The sequence below is a fragment of the Fonsecaea pedrosoi genome (assembly GCF_000835455.1).
Source record: "Fonsecaea pedrosoi CBS 271.37 unplaced genomic scaffold supercont1.3, whole genome shotgun sequence".
Taxonomy (NCBI): Eukaryota; Fungi; Ascomycota; class Eurotiomycetes; order Chaetothyriales; family Herpotrichiellaceae; genus Fonsecaea; species Fonsecaea pedrosoi.
Window position 1 is genome coordinate 4,294,580 of NW_013550613.1, and position 18,924 is coordinate 4,313,503.

The following is an 18,924-nucleotide window of genomic DNA, read 5'->3' on the forward strand; positions in this document are numbered from 1 at the left end:
GGTTTGGGACGAGGCTGAAGCGAAATTATGTAGAGATTCCTTTGCCCCTTGTCGAGTCTCCCCCTTGACGCTAATGCTGACGGCGCTCACATGGATCAGCGTATCTACGAGCGTCGAGTGCCGAGTATCACCTCACACGAGCAGTGACTCACGACGCCGTGATACTCGTAGAGCGAGGACAAGGTCGAGGGCGGGGCCTAGGGACCGCGGCTGGGGGATAGAAGTAGGAGAGGAATAAAACCTGGGTCCCCAACTCCAGGAGTAGAACACCAGTAGTAGAATATCAAAATTCACAAAAGAAACAATTACCTCGATCTGCGGATTTGGTGATTTTGATCGGAGGTGATGAATTCTGTCCGTCTGTCGTCGTCGATATCATCATTACCCTCGTCCTCGCCTCGATCAATCCCTCCTCGCCCTTTTTCGTACTGTTTCCCTAGCCCTCTGTGTGTCTGTTTGTCTATCTGTCTGGCTGGCGCAAAATTTAGCCGGGCCTTAGCAAAAGTGGCCACACGCCTTGTCTTGGATCAATGGGATCATTATCAATGGCAGGGCGCGAATCTTGGGTGGATGGAACATGGATGTATATGAAAAGAGCGTTCGAACCTGTACGTTACGTATTACGTTACGTGCGGTACGAGTACATATATAGATCACAGATCACAAATCGTGGATCGAGCGAGAGTGCGCGAGAGCGCGAGGATGAAAATGGTCAATTTAAATGGTGCTGGCTTGACAGCCGGGTCGATCAATCAGGACAGACATGACGGGGGCTTGTATACCTCTCTCGCCAAATGCCCTTTCATTCCCTGAAAGTCTGGAATGCTGACGCTGAAATTGGGAGTTGTCAATGACCCGATCCAGCGAAACCTCCATCCCATGTCTGGCGACGCGCGGAGCGGATTGACAAGAGTGAGTGCTGCGAGTATGAGAGTGAGAGAGAGTGTTGAGTCAAGGACAGGGCGGAGGGCGGATGGTGCGGAGAAAAGCAACGAGGCCGTGTCTCTGGTTAGTAAGATTTCATCACTGCGGTGGTGACTATCCTCTTTGTAGTACGAGTAAAATGATTAGACGAAACGTACACCTACACGATCAAATATAAAATCCTCAAGAGGTTGCCCATGCTTGATTCAAACTCCTTCAGAGGGCAGTGCGACTTTGTTCCTGGGCGTCTTACTTGTACTCCACGCAGTGCAGCCCGTCGATTCTGACATCCACGCCAATCGAACTATACTGCACAGCCTTGTCATCTGCGCAATCTACCCGATAATCAATCACCACCGACCCGCTTCCTCTCCAGACATCTCGTCGGCACAATGTCAGAGAGTGTCAAGATCTATGGGCTCACAGCCCTTCCAGCCGATCAATCCCAAGACAGACCTAGAACAACTAGCCCCCAGGCCATGACCATTTCATCCCTTCAACCTCCAAACTCACCGCTGGCCGCGCGTGTCGACGGCTATGTCAAATCCAAGCTTGATGCTGACACCTACCGCCACAGTTTGCGCGTGTACTGCTACGGCTGCGCCATAGCGAGGCAGTGCTTTCCCGAGTTTGATCTCACACCAGGCTCCAAACTCGAGGAAACTTGGTTCTTGACCGCCATGCTCCATGACATCGGTACCTGCGACGAGTTCCTGACGAGCACTCGTCTCAGCTATGAGTTCTTTGCCGGTGTCCATGCCTTTGATCTCCTGCAGAACCCAAAGGTATCGGGCGGCGAGGGAGTCGCCCCTCGAGATCAGACCGAAAGTGTCGTCGAGGCCATCATTAGACACCAAGATGTGCAGGACAAAGGAAAGGTGACTCTAGTCACCAGACTGATCCACTGGGGAACGCTGTTGGACAACATTGGCGCTGGAAAGGAGTTGGTCCACCCAGAGACCATCGAGAACGTCGTCCGAGAGCACCCTCGCCCAGGATGGGCTGGTTGCTTTAAAAGAACCGTTGAGAAAGAGAAGAAGTTCAAACCCTATGCTATGGTCAGCCGAATTGAAGGGTTTGAAGAGCTCATTGCTCAAAATGGAGCCGCGGGAGGACTGATGGCCAAGTATGATGCCGCAAAATAATCTGTAACTATGACTATGCGAATTGGTCTTGATGAGACCATTTCAGATTGTGGGCGGTTTGAAAACATTTTCCTATTTCATGCTTTTGGCGAAACGTGGAAGCTCATGATGCGCAAACCAGGACATAATAACGCCTGACCAGCCATCCCACTGGCAGAGCCCATCAATGGCACCGAGCCAATCACTGCACAACGTGTGTCGGACCGTAAAGCCAGCGAGATGATCATGATATCCATGACGTCCATTCCGGGTGGTTGCCTCACTTTGAGGAATTTTACCATATGGCTTGAGTTCGTTCGCTTTAGCCTTCGAGCTTGTAAATGGGAGGAAGAAGATCCAGTCTTGTTGTGTATCTCATGTGCCCATTATTGCCGAGCTGGAAAACACCTTTGTGGTCGTGGGAGGCCAAGCATAGTAGTTCCATCAAGAGCCCTCTTGCCAATACACGTACTTTTCTTGCCAATACTTTTATAATTTCGGGACAACGAGTGGCTTCTGTCATAAAAGCCACGTGTGAGGCTGTGGCAGAAAGAATGGACCGCCGAGCAGAAGAGACGAGGAGAAGGATCTCAACCGGTAGTAGTCGATGGTATTTGACATGCGTGTCGGGTTGATCGTGTTTCAAAAAATATGAGATGGCAGAAACTCGCCACTGCAATCAGCCACTCTCTTGCTTCAAGTATGCGTATCCGTCAGTCAAAGCAGCTCGATATGTTTACGTCCTGACCCTATGCAGCCCGGACAGGGACTGTATATCGGAATTGCGTGAGAAGTGGAGTGTCGGAGGCGAACCAATTTGATGGAAGATGATAGGGAGATCAGATAAGGAGCGCTTCCAAGGCAGCCAGGCGTAGCTTGTAGGCTTTCGTTCCACAACAGTAACATGCCGAGCTGTGAGAGACCAGGGGGGCTGCCTGATGGAGAAGTCTTAGCAAAGTGGCAGTGCAAAGCCCTGACCACCCAATTCCCAGATGCGATTGGAGAATATCCTTCCTACCTGCAGTAGAGGGCGCGAGACGGAGGCAACGGGGACAGAGGTGAGGGTTTTTTTCATTCCAGGTCCGGAGCATGTCAGACGTATTTACCGCCGAGGACAAGACGGGCAACTGTTGTGGTAGTCGAGAAGAAGGCTATCACAATGAAGAGACAGAGCATCAGAGGTAGAATTCTTCGATATTTGTTTGCATCCCCATACCTAGTATGTAATCAGGTACCCGAATGAGCGTGGTCGGCCACTGAATCTCCGACTGAATCTGAGCTGGAGGAAGCTTGGCGCTTTCCAGCGATGCCCAGGGTAGGTACTTCGGGGGCTTGGAGGGAGGGTGCCCGCATTTTAGAGGCTTAGTTAGTGGTGTTTAGGGACCACTGGAGACCTGGTTTGGGTGGCCAAGCTCCGGTCTGGGGCCTGGACTGTTTTTTAAGATTCCATTAGGTATCGTAGAGCAACTGCGTGCATGCATGATGATCCTGGACCGCCCTGACCGTTTGTTCACAACATCACGTATTTTCCCAACTTTTCTGAGATGGTCTTTGCTGTGTCTTGACACCGAGCAAATGGCCTTGCAGTTTGCCTCGTTCTCTACTTTCTTTTGTACATACTCCTCTTCTTAACCCTTGCCCACCTTCTTCCCTCATTATCATTCCCTTTTCTTCGATGCCCTTTCCTGTTTGATCGTGAGGCTGACTCCCGACCAACCGACCCCTTGTTGATCCCCTGCACTGTCACACTGTACATTATCCTGTGTCGACGATTCAGCCTTTCCATAGTAACCGCTATTCCCCAGCCGGCACGGAAGCAACGAAACGTCTTGCTATAGACAGATCGGATTGGAGTATTGGTGTCGCATTGGGACTGGAGACTCCTGTGGTGTGGGCGTGACTTTTGTTAATTCACTGCGATCTGTATGTGTGTTGTCCTTGCCACTTCACGCTCGACTCTCTCACCACTCACCAGTGAAACTATTCTGACCGCTTGGCTACACCAGTTCATCTTCAAATAATTCAACAGTTCACATAATATCGTCATCTATTTCTTCTGCAGGCCGGACTATTTCGCCAGTACAAGTTGGCGCCGTTTCTTGAATGGTCCGCTTTGGAAAGTCGCGCCTCCTGCACAGACACTGAGGAGTCGGGGACATCGCGAGCAACGTCCTCCTCCAAAGTGGCTCTTATACCTCAAGTCCGAGCATGTCTTCACCCTCTGATGGGCAAGCCCCAGAATCGCCGAAAGGCACACCACAGAGACCGCGGGCTCCTACAATTAGTATAGACGATACCGCTGTCAACTCCCCTCCTTCCCCCGAAGAACCTCCCAGCGCAGTGTCCGACAAGCCTGGGCCTTTACCACGAATACAAACATCTGGGCTGGAATCCGAGCCTACCCTCTCCTCCCCACTTTCAGTGTCGCCAACTGATGTTCGACCGTCCTCGGACACTCGCGAGTCGCGTCCCACCTCTCCTCATAATGTTTCCTCTCCCAGAGCCCAGTTTCTCGATGGAGCTGCCCACAACTTCCTTGCTGTCCCCGGCTCAAGAGCGAGGGCTACATCGATGGAGTCTCAAAACTCGGCTTCCACGTCCGAATTCGGGGGGGAAACACAGATTGCTTCAACTATTTCCGGAACGGATGATTTACGCAAGAATTCGTTGGCCAACAACGACGATATCATGAACGATGCAGAGGCGCTGAGGCCAGATCCTGGAACGGAGGCGGATTTTGAGGTTGAAGACAACAAGTTTGCATTTAGCCCTGGACAACTGAACAAGATGATCAACCCCAAAAATTTGGCCGCCTTTCATGCTCTCGGTGGCTTACGAGGTCTAGAGAAGGGCCTGCGTACTGACCGTCACAGCGGTCTAAGTGTGGATGAAGTTGGTTTGAGTGGCACCGTCGACTTTCAAGAGGCTGTTCAAGCAGGCGCTGAGGCTGAACAACACTACGGCACTGTGAAGAGGACGGCCACTTCCAACTCGCTAACGGCACCCGCAAAGATTTCCGAAAACTCGTTCGCGGATCGAAAACGCATTTTCAAGGACAATCGCCTGCCGGAAAAGAAAGCCAAAACCTTCTGGCAGCTTGCATGGATTGCCTACAATGACAAGGTGCTCATTTTGCTGTCTGTTGCCGCTGTTATCTCGCTCGCACTAGGGATCTACCAGACTGTCAGACCTGCGCCCTCAGAAGAGCATGAAGCTCGAGTCGAATGGGTCGAAGGCGTGGCCATCATGGTTGCAATTTTTGTTGTAACTTTCGTGGGCGCGTTGAATGACTATCAAAAGGAGCGTCAATTCATTAAATTGAATCGTAAGAAGGAAGAACGCTTTGTGAAGGTCATTCGGTCTGGAAAGTCCCAGGAAATCTCGGTCTACGATGTCTTGGTCGGGGATGTTATGCACCTGGAGCCGGGTGATCTGATACCCGTGGATGGTGTCTTCATTGAGGGTCACAATGTGCGATGTGACGAATCTTCAGCGACTGGAGAATCTGACATTATTCGCAAAACCCCAGGTGACGAGGTCTTTCACGCCATTGAAACTCATCAGAATTTGAAAAAGATGGACCCGTTCATCCTGTCCGGCGGCAAAGTCTCTGAGGGTGTGGGCACATTTCTTGTGACTGCAACCGGTGTCAATTCGAGCTATGGAAAGACCTTGATGTCGTTACAAGACGAGACTCAGACCACCCCCCTCCAGGTAAAACTGAATGTTCTCGCCGAGTACATTGCGAAACTCGGATTGGCTGCTGGTCTTTTACTCTTCTTGGTGCTTTTCATCAAATTCCTCGCGGAGCTCAAGAATATTGATGGCGGTGCTCAGGGCAAGGGTCAACGTTTCCTCCAAATCTTCATCGTCGCCGTCACCATCATTGTGGTGGCAGTCCCAGAAGGCTTGCCCTTGGCTGTTACGCTGGCCCTTGCGTTTGCGACGACGAGGATGCTCAAGGACAACAATCTGGTACGACTCCTGCGAGCATGTGAGACTATGGGCAATGCTACCACTGTGTGCTCTGACAAAACTGGAACACTGACGCAAAATAAAATGACGGTTGTCGCGGGTACGTTGTCTACAGCTTCTAGATTCGGCGACAAACAACAACCCATTGAATTTTCAGCTACTGGTGATGCGAAGGTTCCAGGTCCTACCGTGGCACCCAATGACGTTTCCTCGGCCGAGTTCTTTGCTACACTTTCTGAAGATACTAAGTCACTCCTCAAGGATTCGGTTATCCTCAACACGACAGCATTTGAGGGTGAAGAAGAAGGAAAGAAGGTGTTTATCGGATCCAAGACTGAAACAGCTCTGATCCAATTCGTCGTCGATCACCTTCCCATTCAGTCCATTGGTGAAGAACGAGCGAATGCAGAAATCGTCCAGATGGTTCCGTTCGATTCTGGTCGCAAATGTATGGCTGTGGTCATCAAACTCCCTAACGGCAAATATCGCATGATGGTGAAGGGAGCATCTGAAATCCTTATTTCTAAGTGTACCAGGATCGTCAGCGATCCCACAAAGGCACTGGTGGATGCACCCATGACTCTAGACCAGATGGAGGCATTGAACGGCATTGTCAGCAACTATGCGTCGCGGTCTCTGCGTACTATTGCTCTGCTCTACCGAGATTTCAACGAATGGCCGCCGCGAGGTGCTGCTTCTGCGGACGACAAGAAACAAGCCGACTTCGATAAAGTCTTCAAAGACATGGTCTTCCTTGGGGTTGTTGGTATCCAAGATCCCCTTCGCCCAGGCGTTGAGAAGGCCGTCCGCGATTGTCAAGTTGCCGGTGTATTTGTGCGCATGGTAACAGGTGACAACATTATGACCGCCAAAGCGATTGCAACTGAATGTGGTATTTTCACACCGGGTGGGATTGCTATGGAAGGGCCTGTGTTCCGGAAACTGAGTTCAAAGCAGCTGACACAGGTGATTCCACGTTTGCAAGTACTTGCCAGATCAAGCCCCGACGACAAGAAGCTTCTCGTTGGACATCTGAAGAAGCTCGGAGAGACTGTGGCCGTCACTGGTGATGGTACCAATGATGCTCCCGCGCTCAAAGCTGCAGATGTTGGTTTCTCCATGGGCATCGCTGGCACGGAAGTCGCGAAGGAAGCGTCGGCTATCATCCTGATGGACGATAACTTTGCATCAATTGTAAAAGCCATCTCTTGGGGCAGGACCGTCAATGACGCTGTCAAGAAGTTCCTTCAGGTAAATCCCTTCAGTCATGCTGGAAGACTAACGATAGGCTGACAACGACCCAGTTCCAAATCACAGTCAACATCACCGCAGTCTTCTTGACCTTTATTTCAGCCGTTGCCAACGATGACGAAAGCTCTGTGCTGACGGCTGTACAACTTCTGTGGGTCAACCTGATTATGGACACTTTCGCTGCCCTCGCCCTCGCCACGGATCCTCCTTCCCCCTCAGTCCTACAACGACGACCGGAGCCGAAATCAGCGCCGTTGATCACAGTCACAATGTGGAAGATGATCATTGGGCAGTCAATCTATCAGTTGGTCGTGACACTGGTCTTGTATTTCGCCGGGGAAAGTATCCTGTCCTACCAAACGCAACATGAAAAGGATCGCCTGCAAAGTACAATCTTCAATACGTTTGTATGGATGCAAATTTTCAATCAATACAAGTGAGTGAACTTCTGGCTATAATTGACGTTAAGTTAAACGCTGACGATATCCAGCTCGCGACGCCTGGACAACAACTTCAATATTTTCGAGGGAGTGCTTCGCAACTACTGGTTCATGGGAATCCAGATTATCATTGTCGGAGGCCAGTGCTTGATAATGTTTGTTGGAGGACAAGCCTTTTCGATCAATCGAATCAATGGAGCCCAATGGGGCTACTCGATTGTTCTTGGTGCACTCTCTGTGCCGATGGCAGTCATCATACGATTGATCCCCGACGAGTTGTTTGCGAGATTCATACCCCATTTGCCGCGGAAAAAGAAGCGGGGTCCAGATTTTGTGCTCGAAGACGACGAAAAGGTGCAATGGAACCCTGCACTGGAAGAGATCCGAGAAGAGTTACAGTTCTTGAAGAGAATCCGTGGCGGTCGCATATCGGAGCTCGCTTACAAACTACAACACCCACGAGATACATTTCTACCACGCTCACGCAGTCCGTCACGCTCACGATCAAACAGCGACTTACCGCAGACACCAGATGGGGAAAATGTTGTATCAGATACACTAACAGGATCCCCAATCACCCCAGAAAGACTAAAACGCCGGGCAAGATCGAGTTCGAACTCGGTATTTGGGCCTGCCACGGCAATGGCTGGAATCATTGCAGGAAGCGTCGCTGGAGGATGGTCACCAATCGAGAGGCGACCCGAAGAACAAGAAACAGTGCGTTTCACGAGAGCTCGATCTCATTCCGGTGTGGAAGGGACGAGTGGTATGGAAATCCATCCAGCAACACCGGCAGAGGATCCAGTTTTTGCCAGCTCGGCTCCAAGGGTTGGCGTCCCTCCCAGCCAAGATCCTGAACTTGCTCCGCATTTCGATCTTGCACCACCGCACAGTCCTACTGGACGACCCAAGGGCTCACATTCACGACAAGGATCTGCTGTGTGAAGCTGAAGCTATGTCTGTTGTGATGATGTGCAGGGATGATTTGCTTCGATGGGATCTACCACCCGAGGTAGCCATTCCGTTGCAGGCAAGATGGCATCCAACAGCAATCTATCCGCTTTGGGAAGAGCCGTGCTACGATACTCACAAGATAGGCGGCAATCCAAAGCCGTGGGTCGCTCGAAATGGATGTTGAATTTGCGTTGCAGCCAACCCGGAGCGTCCGATGGAATCTGCGCGCTAAGGCTGAACGCAAAAAAAAAGAGGCTACACGTTTCTGCGTTCTAGCGCCAGCTGGATCTGCCAAGGCGGCCGTAAATATGGGTGTGGAAATGGGTAAGGGACTGGATCAGCGGGTCAAGGCAAATACGGGATACGAGAGTGTGGAAGAAACAAAAGGCTGGCTGGGAGCAAGAGCCACAACCTGCGAAGCACAGGAATGTTTGGCTCCTGTACAGCACATAGAACATAGCGCTTCTCACCGCATGTCCCCTTATTGATAATAGGATATGATGAGGACAAACAGTGCAACCTGATCATGGAAGACTTGAGTAAAGAGGATATTATCCTAGCACTAACACAGGCGTACCACCAATACTCCCTATTCTCGTATGCTCGAGTAAAGGTAAAGGGGCTGATGCGGTGGAATCTTGCCCCCGAGGCTACCCCGTGAGGCTGTGAACCGAGGCAAAAACCCCCCATCGCATCCCAAGCCGCATTTCTACTGTCGGTTGTTGCCAATGGAGGCCAGGCATTGCCTTTTTTAAACTCCACATGCGCTCCCATATTATCTCATCGCACTGCTACGTCCGCATCTCGCTCTTCGCTTCGTCGTATCCGCCGGTCACGGGCGGCCCGTTTATCGCTTCGTCTTGCTGGATATCTTGTTGTTGGGGAACAATGGCTTCTGGGCGGCCAACGTTAAATAGAATTGGGCTTTGCATCCCTCGCTCGACGTCTCTTTTCAACCAGCCTGCAACCAGGAATTCCCTCTCTATCCGTCTATATTGGACTTCTCCTGCACACACTCTCTACCCTCGGTTCAGCGCTCACAGGCCGATCAACCTTGCCGCTGGACAATTTTCCGTACCCGCCTCGTCATCCGTTCGAGTAAGAGCCTTTCGATATTCGAAACCGATACAAAAGACTACGTGGAGTCCATATTCTACAGGTGGGTTACATTTAATCCAGTTTCAGTCCTGACGGATTGCTGAAACACGAGGCCGCAGTTGTCGTCCACAACAAAGGACAAGCCCGTGTCCGCCGGACAATCAGCTTCATCCTCATCAGCACCACCTTCTTCGCAATCGGTGCCTATTTTGCCATTACCTACGCCCCTCCGATCCCCACGCCCTTCATCATGGGTTCAATGCCCTCGGATGCCGAAACACTCGAGCTCTACTCCCCGGACAATGACTTTGCACGCGAAGTCGACGAACACATCAAAAATTGTGCCCTGGCACAGTCCCTGAGGGCCAATCCCGATTTTGTCGAGTCAAGACCGCACCTGAAAATCCCCGAAGAGCTGAGATCACACAATCTGACGGCAGGGACATTGGCGGGCCCAGGAATGATCGTGGTGCCCCCGTACTACTTCAATGAAAAAGGCGGAAAATCCATGGTGCAGATATTCTACGTCGGCACGGATGTTTCTGGACACCCGGGGATCGTGCATGGAGGGTTTCTGGCCACCATGCTCGACGAGGGACTGGCGCGGTGCGCATTCCCTGCTATGCAGAATAAAGTGGGCGTGACTGCCAATTTGAACATCAACTACCTCAAGCCGACGATGGCTGGACAGTTCCTGGTGCTGCGGGCCAAGACGACGAAAGTCGAAGGCCGCAAAGCGTGGGCTGAAGGGTGGATTGAGAGCCTTGAGGTTGCCGAAGGAGAGGAACCCGTGAAACTGGTCGAGGCGAGCGCCCTGTTCGTTGAGCCAAAACACGCAAAGGTACGTCTGCTGTGGCAATTTCTAGTTAATGCGGGCTGCTGTGACTGACAATCCGCGTCATAGGTGTTGAAATCTCTTTACAGGGTCACCACATGACCTCAAGCGTAAAGGATACGGTGGTGTTGGAAATAGTCGACTATTCTTTTCCCTCCAAGACCTCATTGTGCTCGACTCGGTTCAAGAAGAGTATCAAAAGCGTTTAGACTATGGAGAGTGGAGTACATACTGGGACCTTTGCTTCACGGGGTAGGAGATGGGTTGGGGATATATGCCCATTGGAAGCTTGCGATTTTGAACAGATGGCTAAGATGGCATGGCGGGCATGCCGTCAACGAGGCTGGGAGCGATTTGGCTCATTTAGAGGTGTTTGTGACTTTTTTTTGATACGTTCTAGAGCCGTGCATAGATTATATGTACAAGAACACTGAATATGAAGAACAAGAATTGAAAATCACACACATGGCATTGGCTTTTGGCCGCCATCAAATTTTTGTCACCAGATGTGTGAGCTGTCGTGATCGTAAGGTGGGATGTCGCAAAGGATTATTATCAACAACCTCGGAGGCAAATGACGGGGTGAGGCGGGCTTGACGAAATGGAAGATGATGACAGGTCAGATTCTATTCTAGAGTAGCCCGAAACGGCAAAATCGCAGCACCAAGGCGAAATCACGTAGGTCCCAGCGAGACACTTCCTATCTCGACCCATTATTATTCCTACTCGTCCACGATCCCGGCATATTTGTCCCCGATTTCGAAACGCTTCCAGGAACTCCACCGATGGGCGAGAGGGGGGTGGGGGAGCGAGGAAATGTTCTTGGTCAACGGCATATCAGTGGCATGACGATCCCGCATACGTCGTATGATGGATGGAGTCCTGGCGAAGAGGACACATCCCAGTAGTTTTTGCATCCAATGCCCTCGATGGGAATACCCCTCGCTGTCCTCGCTCGCCGACTGCTACCTTTGTATTGTTCTTTTTTAACCACCGCTCCGTGTGACCCCTACCTTGCTCTATTGCCGAGAACAACACGCAGAGGAGGAGGGGAAGACGACAGGCTTCCATCGTGTTCTTGTTTGAATGGCTGGCCTCAGTTTGTCCCGGATCGTTGATGTGGAAGTGTTTCCCCCCTTCCCTGGCTCTTTGCATCCTCTCCCCACCACCCCTTGCCCTCCGAGAAATTCGGTTCCATGTCGTTTGGTTAGAAACTAGAAGATTCGATCGCCAATGGGGGCATTTTCTGGGGCCGCTGCCATCTGCGGACAAATGACGTTGCAGGTAATAAAAATCTAGAATCGATAATGCTTGCGTCTTCACTTGTTGTGCCGAGGGTGTCGAGGTTCCCAACCCCTTGTCATGCCCAAAGTTTGGTGGCGGGTGGGATGGCATGGGATGGGATGGTCTTTCGCTGGACATTGCCCAAACAGTGCAAATCCGGTCGCTCCAACTAGCCGTTCTAAGAAAAACGCACGAAGCTCACAGACCAACCGCAAGAGAGCTAATAAATCCCTGGCTGGCTAGACGCCGATTTCCGGCGGGGGGCTTATGCGCTAATCCTACCTTGGCATATGGGTAGCGAGGTAGGAAGGTACCTGGTATTTGATTCACTTGAGGGGTCTCCCTTTCACTTTGCTCTCTGTATAAAGACGCGGGGTAGTTCTCTCCCTTCCCGACATGTCTCTTGCTCTTCTCTCACCTTCACGTTGTACTTCTCTTCGACTGTCTTTTCCTCTCACTAGACTGACAAGAGCATCTGCAGCCATGGCTTCGTCTAAATGCCCAATGAGAGAGGCCAATGTCGCTGGTGGCGGCACCCGCAACCGCGACTGGTGGCCAAACGACCTCAGACTCAACATCCTCCGCCAGCACACTCCTGTCTCCAACCCCCTCGACAAAGACTTCAGCTACGCACAAGCCTTCAAGAGCTTGGACTATGAAGCTGTGAAGAAAGATCTCCACGCTTTGATGACAGATTCTCAGGACTGGTGGCCCGCGGACTTTGGTCATTATGGTGGTCTCTTCGTTCGAATGGCCTGGCACAGTGCTGGTACCTACCGTGTCACCGACGGCCGTGGTGGTGGTGGTCAAGGTCAACAACGCTTTGCTCCCCTCAACAGCTGGCCCGACAATGTCAGCTTGGACAAGGCACGCCGCTTGCTCTGGCCCATCAAGCAGAAGTACGGCGACAAGATCTCCTGGGCGGATCTCATGCTCCTCACTGGCAATGTCGCCCTCGAATCCATGGGTGTCAAGACCTTTGGCTTTGCTGGAGGCCGCCCAGACACCTGGGAGGCTGATGAGTCTGCCTACTGGGGCGGCGAAACCACCTGGCTAGGCAATGACATTCGTTACTCGCAGGGTCACGCAGGCGTCGCGGGTGATGGAGTTGTCGATGGTGATGAACATAAAAAAGATCACAAGGACATCCATACCCGGGACTTGGAGACTCCGCTCGCAGCTGCGCACATGGGCTTGATCTATGTCAACCCAGAAGGCCCTGACGGCATCCCCGACCCTGTCGCTGCCGCTCGAGACATCCGCACTACTTTTGGCCGTATGGCTATGGACGATACAGAAACCGTTGCCCTGATTGCCGGTGGTCACTCCTTCGGTAAGACCCACGGTGCCGGTCCTTCGGACAATGTCGGCAAGGAACCACAAGACGCTCCCATCGAGCAACAGGGTCTTGGATGGGCCAGCAAATTTGGCTCCGGCAAGGGCCCGGACACCATCACCAGCGGTCTCGAAGTCACCTGGACCGGCACTCCCACTAAATGGAGCAACAAGTACCTCGAATATCTCTTCAAGTACGAGTGGGAGCTCACAAAGAGCCCTGCTGGTGCCAACCAGTGGGTTGCAAAGACAGACGACTTGATCATCCCCGATGCCTATGACCCAAACAAAAAACACAAGCCAACCATGTTGACAACCGACCTTTCCCTCCGTTTCGACCCTACATACGAAAAGATTTCACGTCGTTTCCTTGAGCATCCAGAGGAACTCCACGACGCTTTCGCTCGTGCCTGGTTCAAGTTGTTGCACCGCGACATGGGTCCACGATCCCGCTGGCTCGGTCCGGAGATCCCGTCCGAGGTCCTGATCTGGGAAGACCCTCTTCCTCCTGCCAACCACCCCATCATTGACGAGAGTGACATTTCCAGCCTCAAGCAAAAGATTCTGGCCACTGGCATCAAGCCTTCCGACCTGGTGACTGTTGCCTGGGCATCGGCTTCAACCTTCCGCGGCAGCGACAAGCGGGGCGGCGCCAACGGTGCTCGCATTCGCCTCGCTCCCCAGAACAAATGGAAAGCGAACAACCCCCAGACACTGAGTCAAGTGCTCAGCGCTTTGGAGAAGGTACAACAGGAGTTTAACAGCTCCGCAAGCGGTGGCAAGAAGGTGTCACTGGCGGATCTCATCGTCCTGGCGGGCAGTGCTGCTGTGGAGAAGGCTGCCGGCATCCCTGTTCCTTTCACCCCTGGGCGCACTGATGCCACTCAAGAGCAAACCGACGCCCAATCTTTCGAACACCTCGAGCCTTTGGTTGATGGATTCCGCAACTATGGCAAGGGAACAAGACGTGCCCGCACCGAACACTTCCTCATCGACAAGGCACAGCTGCTCAACCTCTCTGCCCCTGAAATGACCGTGTTGGTTGGTGGTCTCCGTGTCCTGAACGCCAACTGGGATGCTTCTTCTCATGGTGTCTTCACCAAGCGCCCTGGTCAACTGACCCCCGACTTCTTCACCAATCTCCTCGATATGGGCACCACCTGGAAGGCCGCAAGCGCTGACGAGGAACTCTACGAAGGCTTCGACCGCAAGACCGGCCAGAAGAAATGGACTGCCACTCGCAGTGACCTTGTCTTTGGCTCACACGCCGAGCTGCGTGCTATTTCCGAGGTGTATGCCAGCGCTGGTAACGAGGAGAAGTTTATCAAAGACTTTGTTGCAGCTTGGGCGAAGGTGATGAACTTGGACCGATTCGACGTGGCTTCCGCTCAAGACCCCGCAAGAGCGCGTCTATAGACGAGATGAAAGACGCTGTGAAGAAGGGAGAACTATGATAAGCACCATTGTGCCGTAAGTCGCTTTATCATGCAGTTTGGAGTCGGGTCAGTGGGCAGTCAATAAGTTCAATCGGTTAGCAGGCTCAATGAACTGCAACCGTACTAAATAGCAATACAAAATGTACCAGTTGAAATATGACTTCGTATTTTCGATCTATTTAAGATGATAAAGCTGAGTTGTAAGAGCACTAATGGGATGCTGCCCCAAGGGTGTGTAGAACAACGTGGTGTGCGTGCCCTACGAGATGGAAATGGGCATGACGCACCCCTCCCACTGGGAGCTTCGACACGCCAATCATCATATCGCAGCGAGGGAGCTCCATGTCCGCCAACTGCACCATCTAAATAGTTCACCCGGATTGCTGCGAGCAATCGACACCGGTGCAGCCTTTCTCTCTCATGCATACTCGTATGGACCTGTGGGACTGAAAGCTCCTCGTATTTTGTATACTTTGTGTCTCTCTTCATCTCGCTCTCCCCCCCGGTCCCGAGCCACCCAAACCTCCCAATCCAGGCCCCCAAGCCCGCAACCGTCCTCCACCATGTCTGCCAAATATCTCTTCATCTCGGTCCCCTCGAGTATAACCCCGTCGGGCCACAAGGACGACGCGATTGCATCGGTCCAGAAAGCCGCGAACCCGTCCAACGGCGACGTCCTCCCGTTCTCCATCCCCGAGTTCAAGATCGGCACGCTCGATGCCCTGTTACAGCAGTCGGAGGAACTGGCCAAACTGGCGGCAGTTTGTCACGGAGTGGTGGGGAAGGTCGGGGATACGTTGAAGAATATCCTGGACGGGGACGAGGAGAAGATTGCGATGCACAAGAACGTCAATGACAGTATGTTTTCAGAATGCGATTGGAACTTGGCCCGCGTATGGCGGATTTGCGGATTGAGAGGGCTGACTTTTGCTTGATTGCTGGCCCTGTCCAGAACCACTCGAGCAATACCTCCGGAGTTTCTCGTGGAATAAAGTCAAATACCGCGCCGACAGGCCGCTGTCGGAGCTGATTGATCTTCTACAGAAGGTAATGTTTTTTTACCGCTCCGAGAGGTTTTGGTGAGCATTGCCCTGCTGACTCTGACGGGGAAAACAGGAAGCCAATTCGATAGACAACGACGTCCGGTCCAAGTACAACCAATACAACTCGCTCCGCACGTCTCTCCAATCTCTCGTGCGGAAACAGACGGGAAATCTCTCGACGAAATCCCTGGCCCCTCTCATCACAGACCCCAAACTCCTGGTTCAAAACCAACACTCGGAGCACCTGGAGACACACCTGGTCGCCGTGCCGAATGCCAATGTCAAGGAGTTTTTGAGGACCTACGAGACGCTGGCGCCCATGGTGGTCCCGCGCTCGGCGACCTTTGTCGCCCAGGACCAGGAATACAGTCTGTACGCGGTGACGTTGTTCAGGAAGCATGCGCCAGAGTTTGTGCACAAGGCCCGAGAGCGCAAGTGGGTTCCAAGAGACTACAAGTACAAGGAGGGCGGCAAGGAAGAGGAGGAGAGGGAGGTCAAGAGAGTGGAAGCCGAGGAGAAGAGGGTTTGGGGAGAAACTTTGAGGTTGGGTAGGACGGGCTGGAGCGAGGCGGTCATGTGTCTTGTCCATGTGATTGTGCTGAGGGTCTTTGTCGAAACCGTCCTAAGGTACGGCTTGCCGCTGGATTATGTGGCTCTTTTGATCAAGGTATGTTATGCCGTTGGCAATCCCAGCTCCTGGGAGCCGTGCTACACTGTTTTGCTCTCCCCAGAAAATGCCCAAAGACCAGATGCTGACGGGAGGATCGAAACTCCCCCCCCCCAATTAGACGGACTCCAAACGCGAAAAGAAGGTTCGTCAAGGCCTGGACAGCGAATACTCGTACCTTGCCGGCAACGCCTTTGGGAGAGACAAGAAGGGCAGGGTAGTCAAAGACGAAGGGACAAGCCAGCAGGACATGGTCGCCGGCGGAGACCAAGGAGAGTATTCGGCTTATGTATGTTACGATATCGACGTCGACTGATTTTGCGAGAAGCATGTTTTTGTTGAGAGTGGCAAGCGAAGAAGCGGCAAGGAGAGAGAGGTTTTTGAATCTCTGGGTCCAAGGAGGAAGATCCAGGGAAATGAATGCTCATGTCTTTTACAAGGGACTTTTACAAGCTCCCTCCCCCGCAAGCGGAAGAAAGATATATAGAAAGAAGGAGTTGCTTCGCTGGGGTTCCGACCGTGTCGGAACATGCGGCGAGATCTTTTTGACAAGGGAGTCTGCAGTCGAGGTGGAAGTACAAGACAGGCAGGAGAAGGTCAATTATGAAGCTCTCTCTCTCTCTCTCTCTCTCTCTCTCTCTCTCTCTCTCTCTCTCTCTCTCTCTCGCCCCCGTCTTTCCCGTCTTCTTGAATAGTTGTGATTCGCGAATCGTCTATGGTTCCGCCACCCACGCTTCCTTCCTACCCTTCTCGTGTCTTCCACTCCCTCCGTCGAGGTTGGTGCCGAGCACACAATTGGACTTGGACTCGCTCGGCCCGGCCTTGAAAGTTTCAATGTAGGGTGGGAAGGTGTTGGAGCGTGTTACCTCCAGGCTAGCCCTACTATGGTTTCTCAAGCCGGAAATGCATGTTCCTTCAGCCTTCGCTTTGAATCAGGTTGACAGGAGGTAAGGGGGAGGACCCTCAGAAATCAAGGGTTGCTCGGTGATAAGATATCGCTTTCTTCTCCTTTTCCTGTACCTTTAAACGGCACGTCTTCAGATGGTGGATTGATTCCTTGGTGGTGATGGAAGGCGAGTCACGTTCGGAGGTTTGGGGGGGGCGAGGTAGTCAGGTAGGTAGGTGATTAGATTGGTGGGTAGGTAGGTAGCGTGGTTGGTTCCAACTCTCGAGATCATGGCTTTGGGTGGTGTAGTCATGGATGTTGAGTGTGGTCACCAAGGGACTCACAAAACCACTTCTGGTGAGCCTTGAGAAATACTATGTCGTTCATTGCTGGTCTGTCGTGACGTCCTCGGCTGGCGGTTGAGCTTGAGCCTGAGCCTGAGCCTGCTGCGCTTGTCGCTGGCGCTGTCCATCGTAAAGTCCTGAGTAGTATCCCGCCCAGTAATATGCCATTTTGATATTTTCGAGCGTCTGGTCTGGTGAGAGGCCTGTTACGGTGGCGGTGGCGGTTGGTGGTACTGCAAGGAACCTCAGTTAGAAGAGACACGATCTCTAACAGACAGTTGTTGTTGGAGGAAGAGGAAGTGAAACACGAAGTTTTTGAAAAGATGGGAAAGGGAAGGGAATAGAGGGGAAGAGGCCCATACCTTGCTCGTTCACGATAGCACTGGTTGGGGGTAAGCACGGTCCTATCGCTGGAGCTGTCGTCGTCGTTGTCGTTAGCCGTTCTAATGTTGACTGTGGTGGATGTTTCTGTTGTCCGTCTGGCTCGTCTGACAAGGATTTGAATTGATCCATGGCAGCTTTGCGTCTCTGCTCGAGACCAACCGGGCCGCCTTCGGGGCCATCCTCATCTTCCACCTCACCACTCTCGGATCTGGTGTCACGAGCAGCAGCAGCAGCATCGGCTGTAGTTTCGTTTTCATCGGCCGCCGCCGCAGCTGCTCCTGCAGCAGTTGCAGCCTCAGCCGGTGTCTCTGGATGGACAGGTCGCCACTGTCCTCCCATGTCGACATCAGCATCGGTATTCTCGTCATCGAGTTCGCCCATCTCGGCCTTTCGGAGAATCTCTTCCACGTCTTCGCCCCGTGCGTGGATGCTGTGGTAGTACTAGTGTTCCACGTTAGAGGCAGAAAAGAAAAAGAGGCCAAGGATTGAGAGATAGATAGTAGAATGTAAATTGTTTGTCGCGGGATTCATCTGTGTAGTGCTTATATGGTACAATCCCCACGACACCATCGAGTTATCATCTGCCGTAGCTTGGCGAGGTGCGAATTTGGTGGACTGGTAAAAAAAAAATAATTCATACATACCTCGTACTCTGTAACAGCGTCGTTCCAGGACCGGATCAGCGCCGAATCGTCCCATATCTCGGCCTGACTGAGCTCTCCCTTTGTCAAGTGGCTGGTCTTTTGCTTTTTCCTTTTTGTCATTGTCACAGCGGGGGCCAAGAGAAAACGGAGAGAAGTTTATAGTGGTGTATATGAGGCGGCCATGCAGGAGGTGTACGCGGTTACCGTATCACAGTACATGAAACAGATTCTGGTGAAAGGCGAGGTTGATAGTCGAGACAGACAGACAGACAGCGTTGCGATGCCAATTTTGGAGCTAGA

The 18,924-nt window shown here is 52.3% G+C and overlaps 6 protein-coding genes across 6 annotated transcripts; 5 read left to right on the top strand and 1 right to left on the bottom strand.

The window, feature by feature from the left end:
* Positions 1–1,316: 1,316 nt before the first annotated feature.
* Positions 1,317–2,069, top strand: Z517_05488 (uncharacterized protein; the record flags this gene model as incomplete). Its single annotated transcript, XM_013430815.1, has 1 exon — positions 1,317–2,069. The coding sequence occupies one exon, from the start codon at positions 1,317–1,319 to the stop codon at positions 2,067–2,069; it is 753 nt and encodes a 250-aa protein (XP_013286269.1).
* Positions 2,070–4,256: 2,187 nt separating this feature from the next.
* Z517_05489 (calcium-translocating P-type ATPase, PMCA-type) lies at positions 4,257–8,659 on the top strand (the record flags this gene model as incomplete). The annotated part of the gene is made up of 3 exons (XM_013430816.1): positions 4,257–7,274; positions 7,328–7,710; positions 7,765–8,659. 3 exons carry the CDS (start codon positions 4,257–4,259, stop codon positions 8,657–8,659), a joined length of 4,296 nt encoding a protein of 1,431 aa, XP_013286270.1.
* A 1,357-nt stretch (positions 8,660–10,016) lies between these two features.
* Positions 10,017–10,703, top strand: Z517_05490 (uncharacterized protein; the record flags this gene model as incomplete). The annotated part of the gene is made up of 2 exons (XM_013430817.1): positions 10,017–10,607; positions 10,671–10,703. 2 exons carry the CDS (start codon positions 10,017–10,019, stop codon positions 10,701–10,703), a joined length of 624 nt encoding a protein of 207 aa, XP_013286271.1.
* A 1,665-nt stretch (positions 10,704–12,368) lies between these two features.
* Positions 12,369–14,636, top strand: Z517_05491 (catalase-peroxidase; the record flags this gene model as incomplete). Its single annotated transcript, XM_013430818.1, has 1 exon — positions 12,369–14,636. The coding sequence occupies one exon, from the start codon at positions 12,369–12,371 to the stop codon at positions 14,634–14,636; it is 2,268 nt and encodes a 755-aa protein (XP_013286272.1).
* Positions 14,637–15,219: 583 nt separating this feature from the next.
* Z517_05492 (uncharacterized protein) lies at positions 15,220–16,682 on the top strand (the record flags this gene model as incomplete). Its single annotated transcript, XM_013430819.1, has 4 exons — positions 15,220–15,514; positions 15,609–15,703; positions 15,773–16,366; positions 16,488–16,682. The coding sequence occupies 4 exons, from the start codon at positions 15,220–15,222 to the stop codon at positions 16,680–16,682; spliced, it is 1,179 nt and encodes a 392-aa protein (XP_013286273.1).
* Positions 16,683–17,635: 953 nt separating this feature from the next.
* On the bottom strand, positions 17,636–18,744 carry Z517_05493 (uncharacterized protein; the record flags this gene model as incomplete). The annotated part of the gene is made up of 3 exons (XM_013430820.1): positions 17,636–17,829; positions 17,959–18,421; positions 18,625–18,744. The coding sequence occupies 3 exons, from the start codon at positions 18,742–18,744 to the stop codon at positions 17,636–17,638; spliced, it is 777 nt and encodes a 258-aa protein (XP_013286274.1).
* Positions 18,745–18,924: the final 180 nt, after the last annotated feature.